This window comes from Scyliorhinus torazame, chromosome 1 (genome assembly GCF_047496885.1).
Source record: "Scyliorhinus torazame isolate Kashiwa2021f chromosome 1, sScyTor2.1, whole genome shotgun sequence".
In the NCBI taxonomy this organism is placed as follows: Eukaryota; Metazoa; Chordata; class Chondrichthyes; order Carcharhiniformes; family Scyliorhinidae; genus Scyliorhinus; species Scyliorhinus torazame.
Genome location: NC_092707.1, coordinates 354,043,320 through 354,065,924, shown reverse-complemented (window position 1 = coordinate 354,065,924; position 22,605 = coordinate 354,043,320). Strand labels below are relative to the sequence as shown.

The 22,605-nt window shown below is 46.2% G+C and overlaps 1 protein-coding gene across 5 annotated transcripts in view; it reads left to right on the top strand.

Moving 5' to 3' along the window:
- Positions 1-22,605, top strand: part of thada (THADA armadillo repeat containing) — an 820,576-nt gene that overhangs the window by 613,562 nt on the left and 184,409 nt on the right. For all 5 annotated transcript variants that reach the window (XM_072510451.1, XM_072510443.1, XM_072510470.1 and 2 more), the window contains 2 exons: positions 2,316-2,746; positions 3,061-3,185. In XM_072510451.1, coding sequence (XP_072366552.1) covers positions 2,316-2,746; positions 3,061-3,185 — 556 coding nt within the window. The remainder of the gene's footprint in view (positions 1-2,315; positions 2,747-3,060; positions 3,186-22,605) is intronic.

The window sequence follows — 22,605 nt, the reverse complement described above, 5'->3', positions numbered from 1 at the left end:
CTATGAGAGCATCTATTCTATGAGTGATGCAGAGCGAGGCCAGCAGAACGGGTTCAAGTCCTGTACCAGCTGAGGTTATTCATGAAGGCCCCACCATCTCAACCTTGCTCCTCGCCTGAGGTATAATGATCCTCAGGTCAAACCTCCACCAGTCAGCTCTACCCCTCAAACGGGAAAGCAGGCTGTGGTCATCTGGGACTATGGCAACTTTACCTTACCTTTACATTGAATGCTGTGAAGCTACAGCCCTTGCCTTCTAGATACTAGAAAATACATAAGGCCAACACACCAGGCCGCCCTATCGTTTCAGGCAATGGGACCCTGTGTGAGAACCTCTCTGGCTACATCGTGGGCATCTTGAAACCCATCGTACAAGGTACACCCAGCTTCTGTCACGACACGACGGACTTCCTACAGAAACTCAGCACCCATGGACCAGTTGAACCAGGAACATTCCTCGTCACAATGGACGTCTCGGCACTCTACACCAGCATCCCCCATGACGACGGCATTGCTGCAACAGCCTCAGTACTCAACACCGACAACTGCCAATCTCCAGACGTAATTCTGCAACTCATCCGCTTCATTCTGGATCACAACGTCTTCACCTTCGACAACAAGTTCTTCATCCAGACGCACGGAACAGCCATGGGGACCAAATTCGCACCCCAATACGCCAACATCTTCATGCACAAGTTTGAACAGGACCTACTCACCGCACAGGACCTTCAACCGACGTTATACACCAGATACATCGATGACATTTTTTTCCTTTGGACCCACGGCGAAGAATCACTGAAACGACTACACGATGACATTAATAAGTTCCATCCAACCATCAGACTCACCATGGACTTCTCTCCAAAATCAGTTGCATTCTTGGACACACTCGTCTCCATCAAGGACGGTCACCTCAGCACTTCGCTTTACCGCAAACCCACGGATAACCTCATGATGCTCCACTTCTCCAGCTTCCACCCTAATCACCTGCTAATGGTCGCATTCCTAGCATTGTTTGGCATCTTTGAATTTGTCTATATATGTGTTTCTGGAACAGACCTCTTCATTCACCTGAGGAAGGAGCAGCGCTCCGAAAGCTAGTGACATCGAAACAAACCTGTTGGACTTTAACCTGGTGTTGTAAGACTTCGTACTGTGCTCACCCCAGTCCAACGCCGGCATCTCCACATCACTTCTAGATACTCATTAGGCAGAAAATGTTACAGCTTGTACATTCAAGTGTAAGTGATTTTTAAAAGTCATATTAAGTCACAATTACTGCCAAGTTACCTCTCTAGCACTGAAAATTAACTTTTATAAATGGCGAGTCCCATCCTTTCGGGTTTGAATTATGTTGGAGTTATCTAAAACTTATAATTCACTTTTTAAATTTTGTTTCTGTCTCTCTCTCTCTTAAATCCCACATTTATTTCCCTCTCATTATTTTGTTTTCTATATATGACTTGACATTGAACTAAATATTCTAATTTACACTTGTAGTGTTTCTGCATGCCTCAGTAGGATTCCTTAATCTGAAATGGTTAAGGAGACACACATAGTTACTTGCCATGTTTACATAGGTCCCAGATCCCATGTGTAGGGCGCAAAGTTGTTTTAGCTCTCAAATAACTAGGTTTCTGTGCAATAGGCCATTGAAAGTCTTTGTAGCAATGTCTTTCATTTGCTGCTGACTGCAAAATAAAGGCCAATATCTTTCTACAAACACACTCCCACAACAAACGCACAAAACCTTTTAATGTCTTTCTAAGCCAGCAAACTTTCAACTTTGGAAAGCATTGCACAAAGATGAATACACTTGTCAACTAATCATACAGCATGAATTGAAAGACATTGTATTAAGAGATTATGCTAACAAAGCTTTGATTTTCACATCAGTAGTCCCTCCTGGAGACAAATCTATTGCTAGATGTGAAAGAACCTGTGTTGGGCTCTTAAAGGACATATGGTTCATCATCACTTATTTCCTTCCTTGAACCATTTGCAACTCTGCAGAGCACAAGAAACTGCCTGAAATTCTATGCTATTATTCTATGATATCAGTCATATCTGAACTGGGGCAAAAGTTACTTGTGCTTCTTGATTATCTAAGAACTCCAGAATTCAGCATTATACCTAAGTTTTTCTGGCATTGGTGGTTTTGCCCCAATTTTAACTCTGGTAGGTGAGCGCTGGAGCAGCCAGTATTTATAAAATTAGCCTTTCAAAGCATTATGAAAAGTGTAATGTTGATAATTTAAAAGCAAATTGCTTTCTGCTTAGCAATGCAGTCCTAACTTGTAAATACTTTCTTTCAGCTCCCGAAATCCAAAACTTCTGGGAAGCCACGCACCACATTATACTGGAGTCAGAACTGTATACAGATGGGCAAACATTTTCTCCAGTACCTGGCTTGATTCAGTGGCAAAGAACCATCACCAAGCTAACATTGTCATTGCTGGTAACATCAGTTTCTCTACAGCCAATGTCATTGTCACCAGATGCCATCCATGAGTTGACTTCTGGAACTGCTGAATTTCAACCCAGCCTGATCCTTTCTCATCTCCTATGTTCAAAGTTTCTTGAAGTACGTTTTCTGACCCTGGAGACAGTGTTGTTGTGGCTGGAGGAGATGGATTCCAACCAGGTCAAAGAGACAAATGGGAATGTACTGTTCCTGTTATCACAAGTTGAGGACACTCTGAAAAAGCTAGCAGTGCAAGAAAAACACCCAGAATGTCTTGCCAAGGTGAGGGATTATCTGATATAGTAACGTGCAGTATAAATGAGATGTTCACAAGTAAATATCTCAAATATGGCTCTTTTTGTACCTCTGCCTGAAACCTTGCAAATAAAATGAGACAATAGTCAAACTACTTTTGTATAAATTATGAAAAACATGGTCCTGCTGAATGAAAGTACTCACTATGACTATTAAAATGCATCACTTTACTAATCCAATATAGCTAAGAGCCCAGTAATAAAGCATTCAAGTGACCTTGAAACATAAATGCAGTCTGTTTGGAGGTTTATAACTAACTACCAATATTTCAAACATCCTAGGTCCTGAAAATATTGTGCCATCTAAAAATAGAGACACTGTTTCCCTGGATAGCAAGCACATCGGTGATGAGTGAGGCCAAGCTTCTCAAGTGGATCTTGTCAATAGCAGAAACCAGAAATATCAGGTACAGGTACTCCTGTAATGCTTAATAGGAAGTTTATGTATGAGATTTTGAATGTGTTTAACATTGTGCACAGTTGAAATTTCAGTTATTTACTTCTTGAAGTCTGAACAGTCTGCCTTGATTTCTCAACCACTGGCCCACATTTTAATGAGTCTTTAACATGCCCCTATCACTGAGGCAGTGTATCATCATATTTGTTACATTGTTCAAGGACTAGTTCAGAAATGTGGAGCATTTTTGGAAAGTAGGTGTGGCATAAAGCCTAAAAGAAATGTTATTTCTCAGTAGTCTTTGTTTTGCACTTGAAAAAACAGATACCGTAGTAAATTTCAGACCTTGAGCTTTATCGCAAACATGTTTCTGTACTGGAAACCGACTAAGGCCAGAGACAGGACAATCTGCCAATTTTACACAACTACACTTATGGGTGTTACATTACAGGTTCATTGATGTTAACTTTATTAAATTCATTTTTTTTTTCATTCATCCTGCCATAATATGCACCCATGCACATCATGAGGTAAAAACAGGTAGTGACAGACACCCAGGTTAGCCAATCAACATACAGGACAGAGCACAACCAATCACCAGACAGAACACCAGAGGAGGGGGCTTCCAACTATAAAACACATCAGCATCAGCACTCCGCCTCTTTCCACTGGTGACAACTGTAGCGACAGTCAGGGTATATATATCATTCAGCACCTTCTACACGTGGATCAGAGCTAGCCTGGTGTAGTAAGTTGAGTTAGTATACTTAGAGTAGTAGAGTGTCAACCCACAGCCAGCTGTGTGTATTGTTACAGAAGTTCAATAAATCGTATTGAACCAACGCCTACATTTGGTGTATGCTTTACAGTTCATCTGCATCCTGTTGCAGTCCGTGTTACCCCAGGGTAAATAACACAACACATCCTATTACTTAAGTGAATGCAGAAAGTTCCAGTTTGTGAAAGGTCCATTTTTGCAAATCCAGATAAATCCTGACTGTATACGTCATTGCATAGGCATACACATACCAGCAGTGCTACACACACACCCTGCACAGGGAAAATATGTCAAGCTTGCAGCTAAAAAAAATTGGATGTGCTAGCAGCTGAAGAGTTAAGAGCATAGAACAAGATGGCCCCCGAAAATCGGTTAGTCATTCAGTGAGATCATGGCAGATCCATGACCAAACTTCATATACTCACCGTTGCGCCATAATCCTTTATACCTTAGTTAACAAATCTATTAAACTCAAATTTAAAACAATTAACCTAGCATAAACTGCTGTTTGCAGATGAGGGTTCCAGACCTTTGGCACCCTTTTTGTGTAGTAGCGGGCTGCTGAAAGACCTGGCTATGACCTCTAGCTCTGGATGCCCCAGCCAGCAGAAATGTTAACCTTCTAAATTTCAGGGAATACACCTCTAATTTGTATTATCGCTCCTGATAATAATACCTGGAGTCCATCAGTTCAGGTGAGAGTGACTGCCCTTGACATCAAGACAGCATTTGACCGAGTATGGCATCAAGGATCCCGAGCTAAACTGGAGTCAATGGGAATCAGGGGGAAATCTCTCCACTGATCGGAGTCATACCTGGCACAAAGGAAGATGGTTGTGGTGGTTGGAGGTCAATCATCTCAGCTCCAAGACATCACTGTAGGAGTTCCTCAGGGTAGTGTCCTGGGCACAACCATCTTCAGCTGCACAATGTTCAGCACCATTCACGACTCGTCAGATAATGAAGCAGTCCATATCCAAATTCAGCAAGACCTGGACAATACCCAAGCTTGAGCTGACACGTGGCAGGTTACATTCGCACCACACAAGTGCCAGGTAATGACCAACTCCTACAAGAGAGGATCTAACCACTGCCCCTTAGCAGTCAATGGCATTACCATCGCTGAATCACCCACAATCAACATCCTGGGGATTACCATTGATCAGAAACTGAACTGGACTAGCCATATTAATAATGTGACTACCAGAGCAGGTCAAAGGCTAGGAATCCTCGGCGAGTAACTCACCTGACCCCCCCACCCCCCAAAGCCTGGCCACCATCTACAAGGCACAAGTCAGGAGTGTAATGGAGTACTCTCCACTTGCCTGGATGAATGCAGCTCCAACAACACTCAAGAAGCTCGACATCAGCCAGATCAAAGCAGCCTGCTTCCACAAACATTCAAACCCTCCATCACCGACAAACCGTGGCAGCCATGTGTACCATCTGCAAGATGAACTGCAGTGACACACCAAGGTTCCTCAACCAGCACCTTCCAAACCCACAACCACTAGCATCTAGAAGGACAAGAGCAGCAGATACCCCTGGGAACCCCACCACTCTGACTTGGAAATATATTGCTCTTCCTTCACTGTCGCTGGGGCAACATCCTGAAACTTCCTCCCTAACAGCACAGTGGGTGTTTCTATACCTCAAGGGCTGCAACAGTTCAAGAAGACACCTAGGGGTGAGCAATAAATGCTGGCCTATCCAACGACGCCACATCCCAAAAAACTTGTGCCTAGAGCTGAATACAATCAATCTAGGAATAAAAACAGAACTGAAAAGTCACCGCCTGAAATGTTCACCCTATTTCTCTCTCCACACATGCTGTTCGACCTGCTGAGTATTTCTGTTTCTTACGTTTTCTGTTTATAGTTAAAATTTCCAGTATCCACAGTATTTTGCTTTTGTATTAAATTTATTCCTGGTGTGGTCTAACCAGAGCTGCAGCATACGTTTTGCCCCTTTGCATCTCTTCCTCTAGATATAAAGGCCAGCATTCCATTAAACTTTTAAATTATTTTCTGTACCTGTTTGTATACATGGGCTCCTAAATCTCTTTGGACATCCACTTTTTCTACCTTTTCACCATTTAGAAAGTATTTTGATCTGTCATTTTTTTAGCTCAAAAATGATGGCCTTACCATTGGCGAGATAAAAATCCATTTATCACAGTTTTGTCCATTCACTTAGTCTATTAATATATCTTTGTAATTGCTTCTGCTATCCACACTCCTTACACTGCCACCTGTGTTTTCGCTATTGGACAACTTAGATATGTGATTCTCTATCTTGTTATAAAATCATCCATAAATACTGCCTCCATTCGAGGGCCCAAACAGATGTGAATCAGAAAAGCAATATACTGTAGATGCTGGCAATCTGAAATAAAATCAGAGAATGCTAGAAATACTTAGCAGGTCTGGTAGCATCTGAAGAAAGAAAGCAGAGTTAACATTTCAGGTCATGGACCTTTCTTCAGAACTAAAATAAGGTAAAAAATGTACCAGGTTTTGTGTATGTGAAAGGGGGGAGAGGCAGGAAGAACAAAGAGAAGGTAGTCAGCAAGAGAAGTTATATGACAAAATATTTCATGGTACAGAAGGCAACAGCAGTGATGATGGTTGTTGTAATAGCACGGCCCTTTTTAAGGGGCGTGCCCTCTTGGTCCATGTGATTGACTCGGGGCCTATCGTGCTGGAGCAGGTGAACCCCGACCAATGAGGGATCCGCGTGGATCCTGGGGAGCTAGATTCTGGTCAGAGTGAACCCGGGGGCCAGAGTTTTAGCACCTTCATTAGAGACTCCTTGCCTGTACATAAATTACCCTTATTAGTTGTCATTAAACACTTCGCTCTTCACTACTACCATCTACCTGGTATAACCCGAATCGTTAGCAAGCCCACAGACATTGAATTTGAGAGGGGGGTAAAAAGCCTCAGAAACTAACGGGGTCGGAAAGCATTGACGGTGCCAGAGAATAGTGAGTAAAAAATGCCCATGATTACCAGGGTTTGGATTTCCCCGTGCTGTGTCCAACCTTGTTGCAGTCAAAGCACTCTAGTCCCTCCACAAAGTCTTACACTGGGGCAAGACCACTGGGTTTGTGGCTGTGGATGCATTTATGCTGAGTGGGTTTCTCCTGGTGCATTTGTCATCCTGTGTCTCGATTCGAGGATGGAGTGACATCAGAGCCGCAAACTTTTACCAAGGGTCATCACATGTCTGAAAAAGCTGATTCTTTACCCACCATGGGTGGCGCAATGATTAGTACTACTGCCTCACAGTGCCAGGGATCCGGTTTCAATTTTGGCTTGGGCGACTGTCTGTGTGGTGTTTGTACGTTTTCCCCGTGCTGCGTGGGTTTCCTCCGGGTACTCCGATTTCTTACCACAGTCCAAAGATGTGCCGGTTAGGTGGATTGGCCATGTTAAATTGCTCCTTAGTGTCCAAATGGTCAGGTAATGTTACAGAGATAGGGTGGGGGGTGGGGGAGGTGCCTAGGTGGCAAGCTCCTTTGGAGGATCAGTGCAGACTCGATGGGCCAAATAGCCTGCTTCTGCACCATAGGAATTCTATGATTGGAAAATTAGACTCATTCGATCAGGGGACCCAAGACTGAAGCCAGTATATTGAAAGGCTCCATTATTTCTTCATGGCAAATTATATAATGGGGGAGGATAAATGCTATCAACAGTTTGTTGGCCAACAACCTACGACCTTGTAAGAAATTTGACGACCTGGGAGACTCCTAAGATGAAGTAATTTGACTAGTGGGTGAAGCTGGTTGGGGAGCATTTCAACCCCAGATCCGTAATCATACTACAGTGATACAAGTTCAATTCAAGGGACCCAAGGGAGGCTATCTCCACCTTCATTGCCTGACTCGGGCAAATGGCCGATTAATGCGAGTTTGATATAGCACTGGGAGACATGCTGCGTGATCACTTAGTAAAAAATAAACAAAAGAGAAAATGCTGGAAAATCTCAACAGGTCTGGCAGCATCTGTAGGGAGAGAAAAGAGCTAATGTTTCGAATCCGATGACTCTTTGTCAAAGCTAACAGACAGAGAAAGTGGGAAATATTTATACTGTGGAGTGAGAATGAAAGATGAGTCATAGCCACAGAAACCCAGGGAAACGGGTGCTAATGGCCACAGAAACCAAGGAGAAAGAGTGCTAATGGCAGTCCCCAGAGAGAACAAAAGATGTGAAAGGTCAAACAGCAGGGAAACTAACATCAGAGGATGAACTGTAGATGTGGGGGGAGTTAAGGAGGAAGCAAAGAGGAGAAAGATGAAGGAAAGGTGGATAAGATTGGAGGGGGGGGATTAAATATATATTAAGAAAGAAAGAAATGGTAAAAGATAGTTGAAATGAAATGGGATGAAAACAATTGGGTCGAGGTGGGGTAGAGCTGATCATCTGAAGTTGTTGAATTCGATGTTCAGGCCGGAAGACTGTAGCATGCCTAACCGGAAGATGAGATGTTGTTCCTCCAGTTTGCGTTGATAGAGGAGACCACATTGGGAGCAGCGAATGCAGTAGACCAAATTGGAAGAGATTCAAATGAAATGCTGCTTAACCTGGAATGAGTGTTTTGGGCCTGGGATGCTAAGCATGGAAGAGGTGAAGGGGCAGGTGTTACACCTTCTGCGATTGCATGGGAACGTCCCATGGGTGATAGGAGAGGTACTGGGTATGGTGGAGGAGTGGATTAGATTGTCTCGGAGGGAATGGTCTCTGCGGAATACTGACAGAGGGAGTGAAGGGAAGATATGTTTGGTGGTGGCATCCCGCTGGAGTTGGCGAAAAGGGCGGAGGATTATGCTTTGCATACGGAGCCTGGTGGGATGAAATGTGAGAACGAGGGGCCTCTCTTCTTGTTCTGGGAGGGAGTGGAGGGGACGAGGATAGTGGCGCAGGAGATGGACCACACACTGTTGAGGGCCCTGATCACTTTGTATGCAGCATTGACAACATATGTATGTAAAAGAAGCTTCTGGATGAAACGAAGATTACACTAGATAAGGCGATTGAGAGGGACGCGCCAGAGCTTCAAAATGTACAAGAGGACGAGGTGAAGCAGTTGTGGGGTAGTATGGCTGCAAGGCATGCAGCCAAGTCGACAGGCGCAGAGGAGGTTCAGCCATGATCCCAGGAACAGGATCGTAGTCAGTGGCCAGGAAAGAAATTGGGCCGTCATCCTTGGAGTCAAGATGACTGTTATCGGTGCAGGCAAGATCATCCTCAGGAATCGTGCCACTGCAGAGAGTTTGTTTGTTTTCGGTGCAATAGGAAAGATCATATCCAGGCATGCTGCCGAGCATACCAGAAGGCGCCAATTCAAAAGAAAAACAGCGCACCACTGCACCAGTGAAGAAAGTGGAGAAGAATTCAGATGAGTCTGAAACATACAGATTGAACGTGGCAAGAGTGAGCAAAACAGTCTCAATTGAGATAATCCTCACAGTAAATGGAAGACCACTAAAGATGGAGGTCGACACTGGGGCATCAGCCACAGTTGCGGGTGAACAAAAGATTAAATATCTTCAAGGCGGTGTTCAGACTTTGGACTTGAGGGAAACCAAAGCCAAATTTGCGACTTATATGGGAGGAAATGCTAAACGTTTTGGGAACAACAATGACTCTAGTGTCATAGCAACAATAAGGTACCCAGTTACCTATGATCATTGTCGAGGGACATCAACCAAGCCTGATGAGCGAGATTGGTTGAGCCAAATCAAGTTGAACTGGTTGGAAATGTTAAATACTGGGAAATGTCTTCCAGGAAGTCTTGAACAGATACAAAAAGTTTCAGTACAAATTAGGTTGAACAAAGGGAGTAAAGGCAAAGACTTATGTCAACCCAGACTCAACAACCAAGTTTGTTAGAGCAAGACCGTTCCCCTGCGCTTTGCACCAAAATGTGGAAGCCAAACTTGAGCGGCTGGAAGAACTGGGAATCATTACACCTGCGCAGTTTTCAGAATGGGCAACCCCATTGTTTCTATATTAAAGTCAGACCGCTCCATTGGGATCTGCGGGAACTACAAGCTTGTAATCAGCCAAGCAGCTCAAGTTGATAAATACCCAAGTCCACAAATTGAAGTTGGTGGGGGACCTCACATGAGCCAAACTCTACCTCAGTCATGTGTATTTGCAACTGAAACTGGATGAAGATTCCTGAAAGTTTGCAACAATTAGCATGCATAAAGGCCTCTTTCTTTTTTTTTTAAAGTTTCAAATACCCAATTCATTTTTTCCAATTAAGGGGCAATTTTTAGCATGGCTAATCCACCTACCCTGCACATCTTTGGGTTGTGGGGGCGAAACCCACGCGAACACTGGGAGAATGTGCAAACTCCACACGGACAGTGACCCAGAGCCGGGATCGAACCTGGGACCTCAGCACCATGAGGCAGCAGTGCTAACCACTGCACCACCGTGCTGCCCTAAAAAGGCCTCTTTCAATGCACCATATAACCTTTTGGCATTTCTTCACCCTATGCGCTATTCTAGCGCACAATGGGGAATCTCCTTCAAGGCATCCCAATGGTTGTGGTCTACCTGGGTGGCGTCCTAATAACAGGAACACCACATGAGCACCTGGCAAGTTTAGAAGAAGTATTGAAAAGATTCAGAGATGTGGGAATCTTACTCGAGCGTGACAAGTGCACTTTTCAAGCTACTGAGGTCACTTCCCTAGGTTCCAAAGTAGACTCAAAGGGCCTAGACCCACTTGAAGAAAAGGTGAGAGCTGTAAGAGAAGTCCTGGCACCTGAGAATGTGGCAGAATTAAAGTCCTCCTTCGGAATAGTAAACTGTTATGGTTGTTTTTATTCCAAATCTCCCAACAACATTGGCACATTGCATATACTCTTGAAGAAAAAACAGCAATGGCATTAGATGGAGCCACAGAAGCAAGCCTTCCAACATGTTGAGCAGATCTTGCAATCTTGGAGCCTCCTGGTTCATTTTGACTTAAGGAAACCTATCAATCGGACCTGCGATGCTTCAACGTATGGGATGGAGGCAGTTCTATCCCATACAATGGAGGATAGCTCAGAGAGGCCAATTGCCTTTGCCTCAAGAATGCTATCTGATGCTGAGCATAAATAAGCGCAAATTGAGATGGAAGGCTTTGCCATAATCTATAGCATCAAGAAAATTCACCGATGTATTTATGGCCCATGTTTTACAATAATAACGGAACACAAGCCCCTGTTCAGGCTCCTTCGTGAGGATAAGCCAGTACCAGCAATCATCTCTGCCAGAGTGTAACAGTGAGCGGACAAAGGTGAAGATGCTCGCACACAGCTACATCTAGTGGCCTGACATAGATAAGGACATTGAAAACATGGTGCGCCAGTGCAGCCTTTGCCAGATACGGAAGACACTACCTTCTAATAATAATAATAATCTTTATTGTCACAAGTAGGCTTACATTAACACTGCAATGAAGTTACTGTTCAAAGCCTCCAGTCAAGTACTGCTGACAGTACGTTTAAAGTGTAAGGGGAGGAGGATTAATGACGGTGGGCGCCCGAAGGTGGAATTGGCGAGGTGCAGGACAATTGCGGGAGGCTGGCCCAATAGGGCCTATGGTTGATCGGCAGGGGGGTGGGGTGGGGTGTGAGGGAGGGCCAGGGCATGGCAGGGTGCCCCCTGACCAGGCTGGTCACGTGGAACGTGCAAGGATTGAATGGGCCAGTCAAGAGGGCATGTGTGTTCACACACTTAAAGCGATTGAAGGCTTTGCTACAAGAGATGCACCTGAAAATCGGGGATCAGACGAGGCTGAGGAAGGGATGGGTTGGGAAAGTATTTTATTCAGGATTGGACTTTAAAACGAAGTAGGTGCCAATTTTGGTCAATAAGCGGGTGCCGTTCGAGGTGGGAAATATAGTGGCAGACTCTGGAGGAAGGTATGTTATGGTAAGCGGGAAATTGGAGGGGATGCCTGTGGTGTCAGTAAATATCTATGCCCCGAACTAGGACGATGTTGAATTTATGAGGCGGGTGCTGGGGAAGATTCTGGACTTGGACTCTCAATACAGTCCTGGATCCGAGACTTGACCGGTCGAGCTTGAGTTCAGGGAGGGTATCGGCTACAGCTAAGGAGCTTCGGGAGTTCATGGAGCATGGGGGAGGGGGGGGGGGTGGGGGGGGGGATCCATGGAGATTTGGGAGGCCGAGGGCAAAAGAATTTTCGTTTTACTCCCAAGTGCACAAGGTGTACTCCCGAATAGATTTTTTCGTGTTGGGTAAGACTTGTTGGCAGGGGTACCGAGTATTCGGCAATACTGGTGTCAGACCATGCTCCGCACTGGGTGGATTTATGAGTGAGCAAGAGGGGGCCCAACGCCCACAATGGAGGCTGGATGTGGGACTGTTAGTGGAGGAAAAGGTGTGTGAGCGGTTGAGGAAGGCCATTCGGGGGTATGTAGAGATTAATGAAACGGGGGAGGTGTCGGCAGATACGGTTTGGAAGCACTGAAAGTCATGGTCCGGGGGAGTTTATTTTGATTTGGGCACACAGGGAGAAGGCGGAGCGGTTGGAGATAGAAAGGCTAGGGGAAGAAATCCTGCGGGTGGACAGGAGATATGCAGAGGCCCCAGAGGAAGGGTTCTAAAGGAATGGCAGAGGGTGCAAATGGATTTTGGGCTGGTATCCATGGGTAAGGCAGTAGGGCAGTTGAGAAGGGTTAGAGGGGCGGTATATGAGTATGGGGAGAAAGCGAACAGGATGTTAGGGCACCAGTTGAGGAAGCAGGAGGCGACGAGAGAGAATGGGAAAGTGAAGGACACAGGTGGGAATACGGTCTTGGACCCGGCGGGGGTGAATATGGTGTTTAAGGAGTTTTACAGCAAATTGTACGAGTTGGAACCCCCAACTGGGGATGAGGTGGTTTCTGGGTGGGTTGGAGTTCCGAAGGTTGATGAGGAGCTGGTGGAGGGCCTGCGGGTCCCAATTGGGCTTGTAGAAGTAGTAGAGGGGTTGGAGGCGATGCAATCGGTTAAGGCCCCGGAACCGGACGGATACCCAGTGGAATTTTATAAGAAGTTCTCGGGGGGAGTGTTGGGACCGTTGTTGGTAAGGGCCTTCAAGAAGCAAAGGAGTTGGGAGTGCTCCCGCCGATGTTGTCACAAGCGTCGATCTCCCTCATTTTAAAGCGGGATAAGGACCTGGAAAACTGTGTGTATTACAGGCCGATCTCCCTGTTAAATGTGGATGCCAAACTATTGTCGAAGATTCTGGCCACAAGGATGGAAGACTGCGTCCCAGGGGTAATAGGGGAGGACCAGACGGGGTTCGTTAAGGGGCGGCATTTGGTGACCCCAATATTAGGAGGTTGCTTAATGTAATTATGATGCCACCAGAGAGGCGCGAGAATGAGGTGGTGGTGGCCATGGACTCCGAGAAGGCCTTTGATCGGGTGGAGTGGGAATACTTATGGGAGGTCCTGGGGCGGTTTGGGTTTGGGCAGGGATTTGTGGACTGGGTCCGGTTGCTGTACCAGGCACCAGTGGCGAGTGGCGAGTGTGCTGATGAATCGAATGAGATCAGATTACTTCATGTTACACGGGGGAACAAGGCAGGAATGTCCACTTTTCCCACTGTTGTTTGCCTTGGCTGTAGAGCTATTGGCATTGAGAACATCGAGGGTCTGGCAGGGGATAGTACGGGGGGGGGGGGAGCACAGGGTCTCGTTGTATGCGGTCGATCTACTTTTGTACATATCGGACCCGCTGGGGGGGGATTGGAGGATTATGGGGATATTACAGGAATTCGGCCTGTTTTCGGGATACAAATTGAATATGGGTAAGAGTGAGGTCTTTGCGATCCAAGCGAGGGGGCAGGTAAGATACTGTTCAATGTGGTGGGAGGGAGCTTTTGATATTTGGGTATCCAGGTGGCGTGGGATTGGGAGGAGCTGCATAAACTGAATTTGGGTCAGTTGATGGATCAGATGAGGGGGGACTTTCGGAGGTGGGATGCACTCCCGTTGTCATTGGCGGGGCAGGTTCAAACGGTTAAAATGTCGGTGCTCCCAAGGTTTTTGTTTGTTTTTCAGAGCCTCCCAATTTTTATCCCCAAGATGTTCTTCAAAAAAGTGAATGCAGCGATCTCAGGGTTTGCTTGGGCGGGTAACAAAGGTGCTACTGGAGTGGGGGGGAGGGGGGGCTGGCTCTTCCGAATTTCATTAATTACCACTGGGCAGCGAATATTGCGATGATCAGGAAGTGGGTAGTGGGGGAGGGGTCGATATGGGAGCAAGTGGAGGCGGCATCATGTAAGGGCATGAGTTTGGGGGCATTGTTAATAACTCCTCTGCCATTCTCGCCGGCTCAGTACTCCACAAGCCCGGTAGTAGTGGCAGCCCTGAGGGAGTGGGGACAGTGGAGGCAGCACATGGGGTTAGAGGGGGCGCCGGTGTGGGCACCGATATGTGGTAATCACCGGTCCGGCGGGGGGGGGGGGGGGCGGGGGCTGGATGGGGGTTCGGAGGTGGCAGCGTGTGGGGATCAAGAGATTCGGGGATCTATTTATTGATGAGGGTTTCCTGAGCTTGGAGGAGTTGGAGAAGGAGTTTGAGTTGCTAGGGGGAAATGGGTTCCGGTATCTGCAGGGGCTACAGGATAAGGTGGTGTCAAGAACAGAAATAGAAGAGGGGAAGGCCTCAGAGATCGACCAGGCACTGATGGAGTGGGAGGGAGCCCCGATTGGGGATTTGAAGAGAAAGTGGGAAGAAGAGCTGGGTGGGGAGCTGGAGACTGGGTTATGGGAGGAGGTCCTGATGCATCCTCGTCGTGCGCCAGGCTCAGCCTGATACAGTTTAAGGTGGTCCACAGGGCACACATCACTGTGGCCTGGATTAGCAGGTTCTTTGAGGAGGTGGAGGATAGGTGTGGGCACTATGTGGGGGGGGCCTGCGAACCATATCCATATGTTTTGGGCATGTCCGAGGCTGAGGGGCTTCTGGCAGGGATTTGCTGACGTCATGTCAGAGGTCTTACAAGTGAGGGTGGTGGCGATCTTTGGTGTGTTGGAAGACCCGGGGTCCCAGGGGGTGAGAGAGGCTGACGTCCTGGCCTTTGCCTCCCTGGTGGCCCGGAAACGGGTCTTGCTAGGATGGAGGGACTCAGAACCCCCGAAGTCGGGGTATGGGTTAGCGACATGGTGAGGTTTCTCAGACTTGAGAAAATTAAATTCACCTTGAGGGTTTCGTTGCAGGGGTTTGCTCGGAGGTGGCAGCTGTTCATCGACTTCTTTGAGAAAAATTAAGCTGTCAGCAGGCGGGGTAGGGGGGGGGAAGGGGAAACATGGGAGAGACGAGTAAGGGCAGGTGAACTAATGAAGGGGTGGCTGGGGAAGGTGGCACTGTTTGTGTAAGCCATGTTGGCTGGGGTGTGTGCTCGGGGGGTTTGTTGGTTATATTGTTGTGTTTTTGCTTTTGTTGAAATTTGAAGTTGAAAATTGTTAAAATTATAAATGCCTCAATAAAATATTTTTTTTAAAAGAAGAAAAGCCCCTAGTCGACACATTTCGGCGTCTGTTCGGGTTCACAGAGGGAGAATTCAGAATGCCCAGTTCACCTAACAGCACATCTTTTACGACTTGTGGGAGTAAACCGGAGCACCCGGAGGAAACCCACGCAGACATGGGGAGAACGTGCAGACTCTACACAGAGAGTGACCCAAACTGGGAATCGAACTTGGGTCCTGGTGCTATGAAGCAACAGTGCTACCCACTGTGTTACCGTGCCACCCTACATCCAACCTCCACCCTTGAGAGTGGCTTGGATGCCCATGGACAAGGGCACTTGTGGACTTCTCTGGTCAAAGTGTTCATCGTTTTGGTCGACAACCATTCAAAGTTGTTGGAGGTTCAAGAGTTGGAACAACAACCTCAGCGGCCAAAGTAGAGTCCTTGCAGCAGGTGTTTATACATATCTCCTGCCAGAAGTAATAGTGTCGGACAATGGCACACACTTCACTGGTGAGGACTTTCAGCATTTTGTTACAATGAATGGCATTCACCATACCAGGCACCCCTCTATCACCCTGCCTCTAACGGGTTAGCGGAGAGGGCTGTACAAACTTGAGGGACTTACGGGGGAAGGGATGTGTAATGGACCCCTTTAAGGGATATGCCTTCACAATCCATGTGACTGGCTCAGGGCCAGGGAACCCTGACTAATCGGGGATTAGCGCGGGTCCCAGGGAGTGGGGTTCTTGTTAGAATGAACCCAGGAACCAGAGTGTTAATACCTTTATTAAAGACTCTGTGCCTGTGTACATAAGTTACCCTTGTGAGTGTCAATAAACACTTTGTACTTCATTACTAGCATCTACCTGGCATTGCCTCGAGCCACCACAGTTGTAGTAAAGAAACAAAGATTTGACCAGAGTGAATGTGAATAGCAGAATAGTGGACAGTTGTGTCCAAAAGCAAAAACATGAAAGATGAGATTAAGATCAGCACATGCAAAGAAAAACAAAATGTGGAACAGAGTTTACAATCTGAAATTATTGAAGTCATTGTTGAGTCCAGAAGGCTGTAGAGTGCCTGACTGAAAGATGAGGTGCTGTTCATGAACTTACCTTGAGCTTTATTGGCATACTACAGCAGGCCAAGGAATTAAAAAGGCAGACAAGTGGAAGATGCAGGCTTGCTTGCAGATTGAGTGGAGGTGTTCCTCAGAGTGACCACTCAATCTGCATTTGGTCTCCCCAACGTGGAGACCGTATTGTGAGCAGTGAATGCGTAAACTAAATTGAAAGAGCTATATGTAAATCAGTGCTTGACATGGAAGGATTATTTGGGACTTTGGACTGTTAAAAGAGAGGAGGTAACGGAAGGACAGGTGTTACACCTGCGTGGACATGGGAAGGTGCCAAGGGAAGCAGACTAGGTGTTGGGGTGATTGTAGCATGGACCAAGGTGTCACAGAGAGAACAGTCCCTTCGGAACAATTACAGGGGAGAAAGGGGTAGATGTATTTGGTGACAGCATCACGCTGGAGGTAGCAGTAATGGCAAAGGATTATCCGTTTTATGAGAGGGTGGTGATGTGGAAATTGAGGACAAAGGAAATCCTGTTTCGATTCTGGAAGGGATGGGGTGAGAACAGAAATGGGTGGAGCATGTTTGAGGGCTCAAGGCAAGTTTGAGGAATGGCACCTCATCTTTCAATTAGGCACTCTACAGCCTCCAGTATGTAACATTGACTTCCAACAATTTCAGGCTGTAAACTGTGTCTCCCTTTTTGTTTTTCTTTGCACGTGCTGATCTTTATCTCATTTTTCATATTATTGTTTTCAGACAGAGCAGTTCATTATTCTGCCAGTCACACTCACTCTGGCCAAATCTTTTGTTTCTTTACTATAACCATTCCCTTTGCCTTTTGTACCATTAAATCTTTTGTCACATAACATCTCCTGCCATCTACCCAATCACCAATCTTCCCTTTTCTTGTTTCTGCTTGTCTTTCACTTGCACAAAACTTTTCTATTTTCCTTCAGTTCTGAAGACAAGTGCTTGACCAGAAACATTAACTTTGCTTTTCTCTCTCACAGATGCTGCCAGATATGAGCCATCAATAGTTACATCTTGCCAGTTAGGTTTCCTACCCATTATCTCTACTCTTCCTTTTCAACTCAGCCAAGTTCCTAACCAGGTCAATAATTTGTCTTCAATGCCATGAGTTGGTCACTAATGAAGCAGATTTGGCAAAACTAGCAGATGGTTAGAGATCAAGCATTTCTTGGAACAATCCATGCAAAGACAGCCATACAGAAACCCCCGCATTTAGCCCCAATTCATTGGTGATGCATTCAGGAGATAGATACCCTGCCCCTTTAGACTAACGGTGGGATTTTCTGACCCTGCCCACCACCAGGATCATTCAGATCTTCTGAAAGTCAGTGGACTTGTGGCTGGGCTGTTGAATCTCCTGCGACGGGTACCGCCACGATGGGGCCTGAGAATCTTGGCCTAAATCTACTGGTGCAAGTAAAGATTTATTGGAACAGGAGTAGCTCATTCGCATCAGCCTCTTAAACCTGTTCTACTATTCACTGAGATCTTCAGTAATCTGCATCTCAACTCCATCCACCAGATGTAGACGGCACAATGGCAGAGAAGTAATACTTTGAACTAAGCAGATGAAAGTTTAGCTTGATATAGGTAATGCCAGTAGAAGCACCATGCTAGTTAATTGCAAATTTCTGGACAAACAAGGAGATGGTCAGGGCACAGAAATTCTTTGAATGTTTAGTTAATTGCTGACATCATCTTAAATGTGTCTGAGGGAAGTGCAATGAATCAATGGTGACTCATAAATGAGGAAGAGCAGTTGGAGATGGCAGACGCAGAAGAAAGATCATATCAAGCATCCAACACTTCTCATATGCCAACTCTGGTCAAGGGACTGGCATCCTACTGGGCTTGCCTTCAAATATGAGTAATATAGGAGCAGAATACTATCTATTAAATGAATTAAGTACGTTTTGCAGTGATGCAACATTAACAACGTTGCAGTATCTTCATGGGTGATTTAGAGAAGTGCAAACTGCAATGAGGCCATTGCATCTTTTTCATAATCTGCATGGAAACCTCAAAGTCGTACTGTATAGACTTCTCAGGAACCCTGGATAGAATTTTGAGGATGGCGCCTGATCAGAGGTTGCCCTCACGAGCGATGGTGCCCGATGTGCAGCCGCCGCCTCTTCACTCTGACTGCCATTACATGGTCAATTGAGTGTTGATTGGCAGTGGGTGGGGTTTCCTGCCTGTGAGGGCTGTGGAGTCCTGCCTGTGAGGGCTGTCAGCCAACCAGATTGATCAACAGCTCTTCATCCCAGCCAGAAGCGGTTCTGCAGTGCTCTGCCTGGGACTAAGTCCCAGGACATTTGAGGGTTGAGGGTACCAGAGCTCCAACATTCCATTTGGAGGGGGGGGGGGGGGGGGGGATGTGCAACACTGAGGGGACCTCAAAACTCTTAAGTGGCTCACCGAAGTGTGTAATTGAGTCTGGGTTTGGGCGGGCGGGGTCCTGTCCATTCAATTTTATGCTATCTCGGAACACATCTTGGGCAGAGTGTAAAATTCTGCCCCCATGATAATCACTATTGAAATATTTGAGTCCTGTCGCCGTCATACGTAACAGAAAAAACATTGATGGTGAATACCATCAGATACAAATGGCCATTCATTTGTACTAACCAGGACCTGAGACATGGCAGGAAAAAGTTTTATGAGTTGATATCCTCTTAGATTTGGCATATATCCTCCTACTCCACGAAGATGCTGAAATGATTGGGGAGTCACTAAATTGTTGTGTTGATTCCCGTCGGCACAAGAACATCTTTCGAACCTGCATATCATCCCAGTAGAACAATGCCTCGCCACCCAATAACAACCTATTGTCATAGCTGTACCTGCCACTCAGGGAGCACTTAGACACTGTGTGAGATTGTGAAATGGGGCCTTTTTAGGGGCTTTTCGCAGTAACGTCATTGCAGTGTTAATGTAATCCTACTTGTGATAATAAAGATTATTATTATTAGGTGTTACTAATGGGGAGCATGGTTGCAGGACATAATTACTTTAAATATACAAATGTTATAATATAAATATTGACTTTTTTATTTATCCGTTGTGTGGAAAGAGTTTGTTGGATAAGGCCATGAAAGCTTACAATTGAAAGAGCTAAAATGGAGGGGAAATGTTGTGTATGTTCTTGGGGCAGATACAGAGCTGTATTTTAGCTGGAGACCTGTTGGCAGTGGGGGATGCTGACAGCACAGAGGTGCATTTGTCAGTGCTTTTTTAACTCAACCAAGGGATTTATTACTTGCTTCTGGGTTTCCTGACCAACTAGTTCATGTGGGCAGCAGTGTGCCTCAGCTTCACTTCAAAAAGAGGCATTTTAAGTGTCAGAATTGAAGTGATGTAACAGCCAGCTAATTCATTGATGGAGGCAGCCATGTAGAGAGGCAGCATCACATGTTTCAGATGCATTCCTGGACATCATGCTATCGCAGTAAGGACCCTCGAGTAGATTCTGTGCTCTGCAGACAGAAGGAAAAAGGCATCCTCAGAGAACCAGCGAACAGGCAGGCATCTAATAATCGAGGAGGTTGATCAAAAGTAAACATGCTGTCTCAGGCCTTTGCACTGATAGCTATGTCAACGTTAAAAGTGACTGCCTGCATGAAGCATCAAATGTAACTGTCCATCAAGTATATGCTGGTTCTCACTAGTAACATTCACATTCAGACTCCCATCTTAGTGAGGATTGAGGAAAGCTTTGCCTCAGTGAAGTCCAGCTCTTTGCCTGCAGGGAAGTGAAAACGGGCCATGTTACAGAAAATGGAGAAAGTGCACAAGGAAGTGGGGACTTTGCTCAAAGTGCATTCCATTGCCGTCTCATTGCCTCCCACCCCACCTTCCCCATTGAAACCCTGTATGTGCCTCCCATCCTTCTGATCAAGCGGGGCATGGTCTCGAGTAATCTTGGACCCCCTTGTCACAGGATCAAGGCCTTGCTCTGTCAGGCCCATGCGGTAGCTGGTGTGCAACGGCCACTCATGTTAAGAAAAACTCACGCACAGATATCATTCCCCTCTTAAGATTAAGTTTGGGACCTAGAACATCAGGACCTTCATGGACAGCCTCAACAGTGACAGACCGGAAAATTAAACTGCTATCGTTGCCCAGGAGTTCAGGCTTTTCAACATTGACATTGCCATCCTAATAGAGACCTGGCAGGCAGGGAAGGTCAGCTCAAGGAACAAGGTGGCGGTTACACCTTATTTTGGAAAGGTAAGCCAGAAGAAGATCATGCCTCCGTGAGGTTGGCTTCACCGTTAAAAACTAACTAGTCAGTCATCTCAGAGACTCTGCTTGCAGGATAACGAATATCTCATGACCCTTCGACCCACCCTAGCCCAGAACCAGTGTGCTACAGTCCTCAGTGTGTATGCCTCAACACTGGAAGCTACAGATGAATTGAAAGAGGATTTTTACTCCAGCCTCGATCAGTTCTTGGCCCGAATCCCAACGGGTGATAGGTCGATCCTCCTTGGTGACTCCAACGCCAGAGTTGGAAACGACACAGACCTCTGGGGAGGTATAAACCCATAGAGGGGGTAGGGAAATCCAACACCAACCGTATCCTGCTCCTGACAAAATGCCTAGAACATATCCTTGTCACAACCAAAACTTTGTTCTGTCAGAGACACAAGTACAAGGCCTCATGGCAACACCTTTGCACCAAGCATTGGCACCCGTTCGACTACGTCATCATCGAAGCAAGAGATCGCAAGGATGTGCAGGGGCCGATGATTACTGGACAGACCACTATCTAATCTGCTTTCATCAACATTAATCTAGCCCCAAAGCAGCAATAGCAACAGAAACAATGCCGCACGAAAATCAATACTGAGGCACTCAAAGACCTGGCAAGTGATTCAGCCTCTCTGTCAACCTGGAACTCCTGGACCCAGAGATGCAGTGTGTCCACAGTGCCTAGTCTGCCCTCAAGGCCTCCTTAATCAATACCTGCGGAGAGACACTTGGTGACTCGACCAGGAAGACTGGTTTGATGAAATGAGCAGGAAATCCAGGAGCTGATAAACTGCAAATGCAAGGCTTGTCTGAACCTGAAACAGCAACCCACCTCATGAACAAAAAAGGCAGCTCGACAGATGGCTGAGGCCAACACAAAACCCACGACCTAAAGAATCACAGAAAATACAGTGCAGAAGAGACTATTCGGCCCATCATGTCTGCAACAATATGAAAAACATCTGACCTACCTACCTAATCCCATTTGTCAAGACTTGGCTCATAACCTTGAATGTTATCACATGCCAAGTGCTCATCCAGGTACTATTTAAAGGATGTGAGGCAACCCGCCTCTCCAACCATCCCAGGCAGTGCATTCCAGACCGTCACCATCCTCTGGGTAAAAAGGTTTTTCCTCACATCCCCCTAAACCTCCTGCCCCTCACCTTAAACTTGTGTCTCCTTGTGACTGACCCTTCAACTAAGGGAAACAGCTACTCCCTATCCATGCCCCTCAGAATCTTGTATATCTCGATTAGGTTGCCCCTCAGTCTTCTCTGCTCCAATGAAAACAACCAAAGCCTATCCAACCTCTCTTCATAATTTACATGTTCCATCCCAGGCAACATCCTGGCAAACCACCTCTGCACCCGCTCCAGTGCAATCATATCCTTCCTATAGTGTGGCGACCAGAATTGCACACAGTACGCAAGCTGTAACCTCACCAAAATTCTATATAAATCCAACATAACCTTCCTGCTTTTGTAATCTATGCCTCGATTGGTAAAGTCAAGTGTCCCATATGCCTTTTTCACCACCCTATTAACCTGCCCTCTTGCCTTCAGAGATCTATGGACAAACCCGCCATGGTCCATTTGTTCCCTTCCCAGTGTCATGCCGTTCACTGAATACTTCCTTGTCAAATTTCTCCTTTCAAAGTGAGGTATCAACTCACACTTTTCATGGTTAAATTCAACCTGCCACTTTTGACCATCCTATCTATAACTTCCTGTAACCCAAGACACCCAACCTCACTGTTAACCACCCGATTAATCTTTGTATCATCAACAAA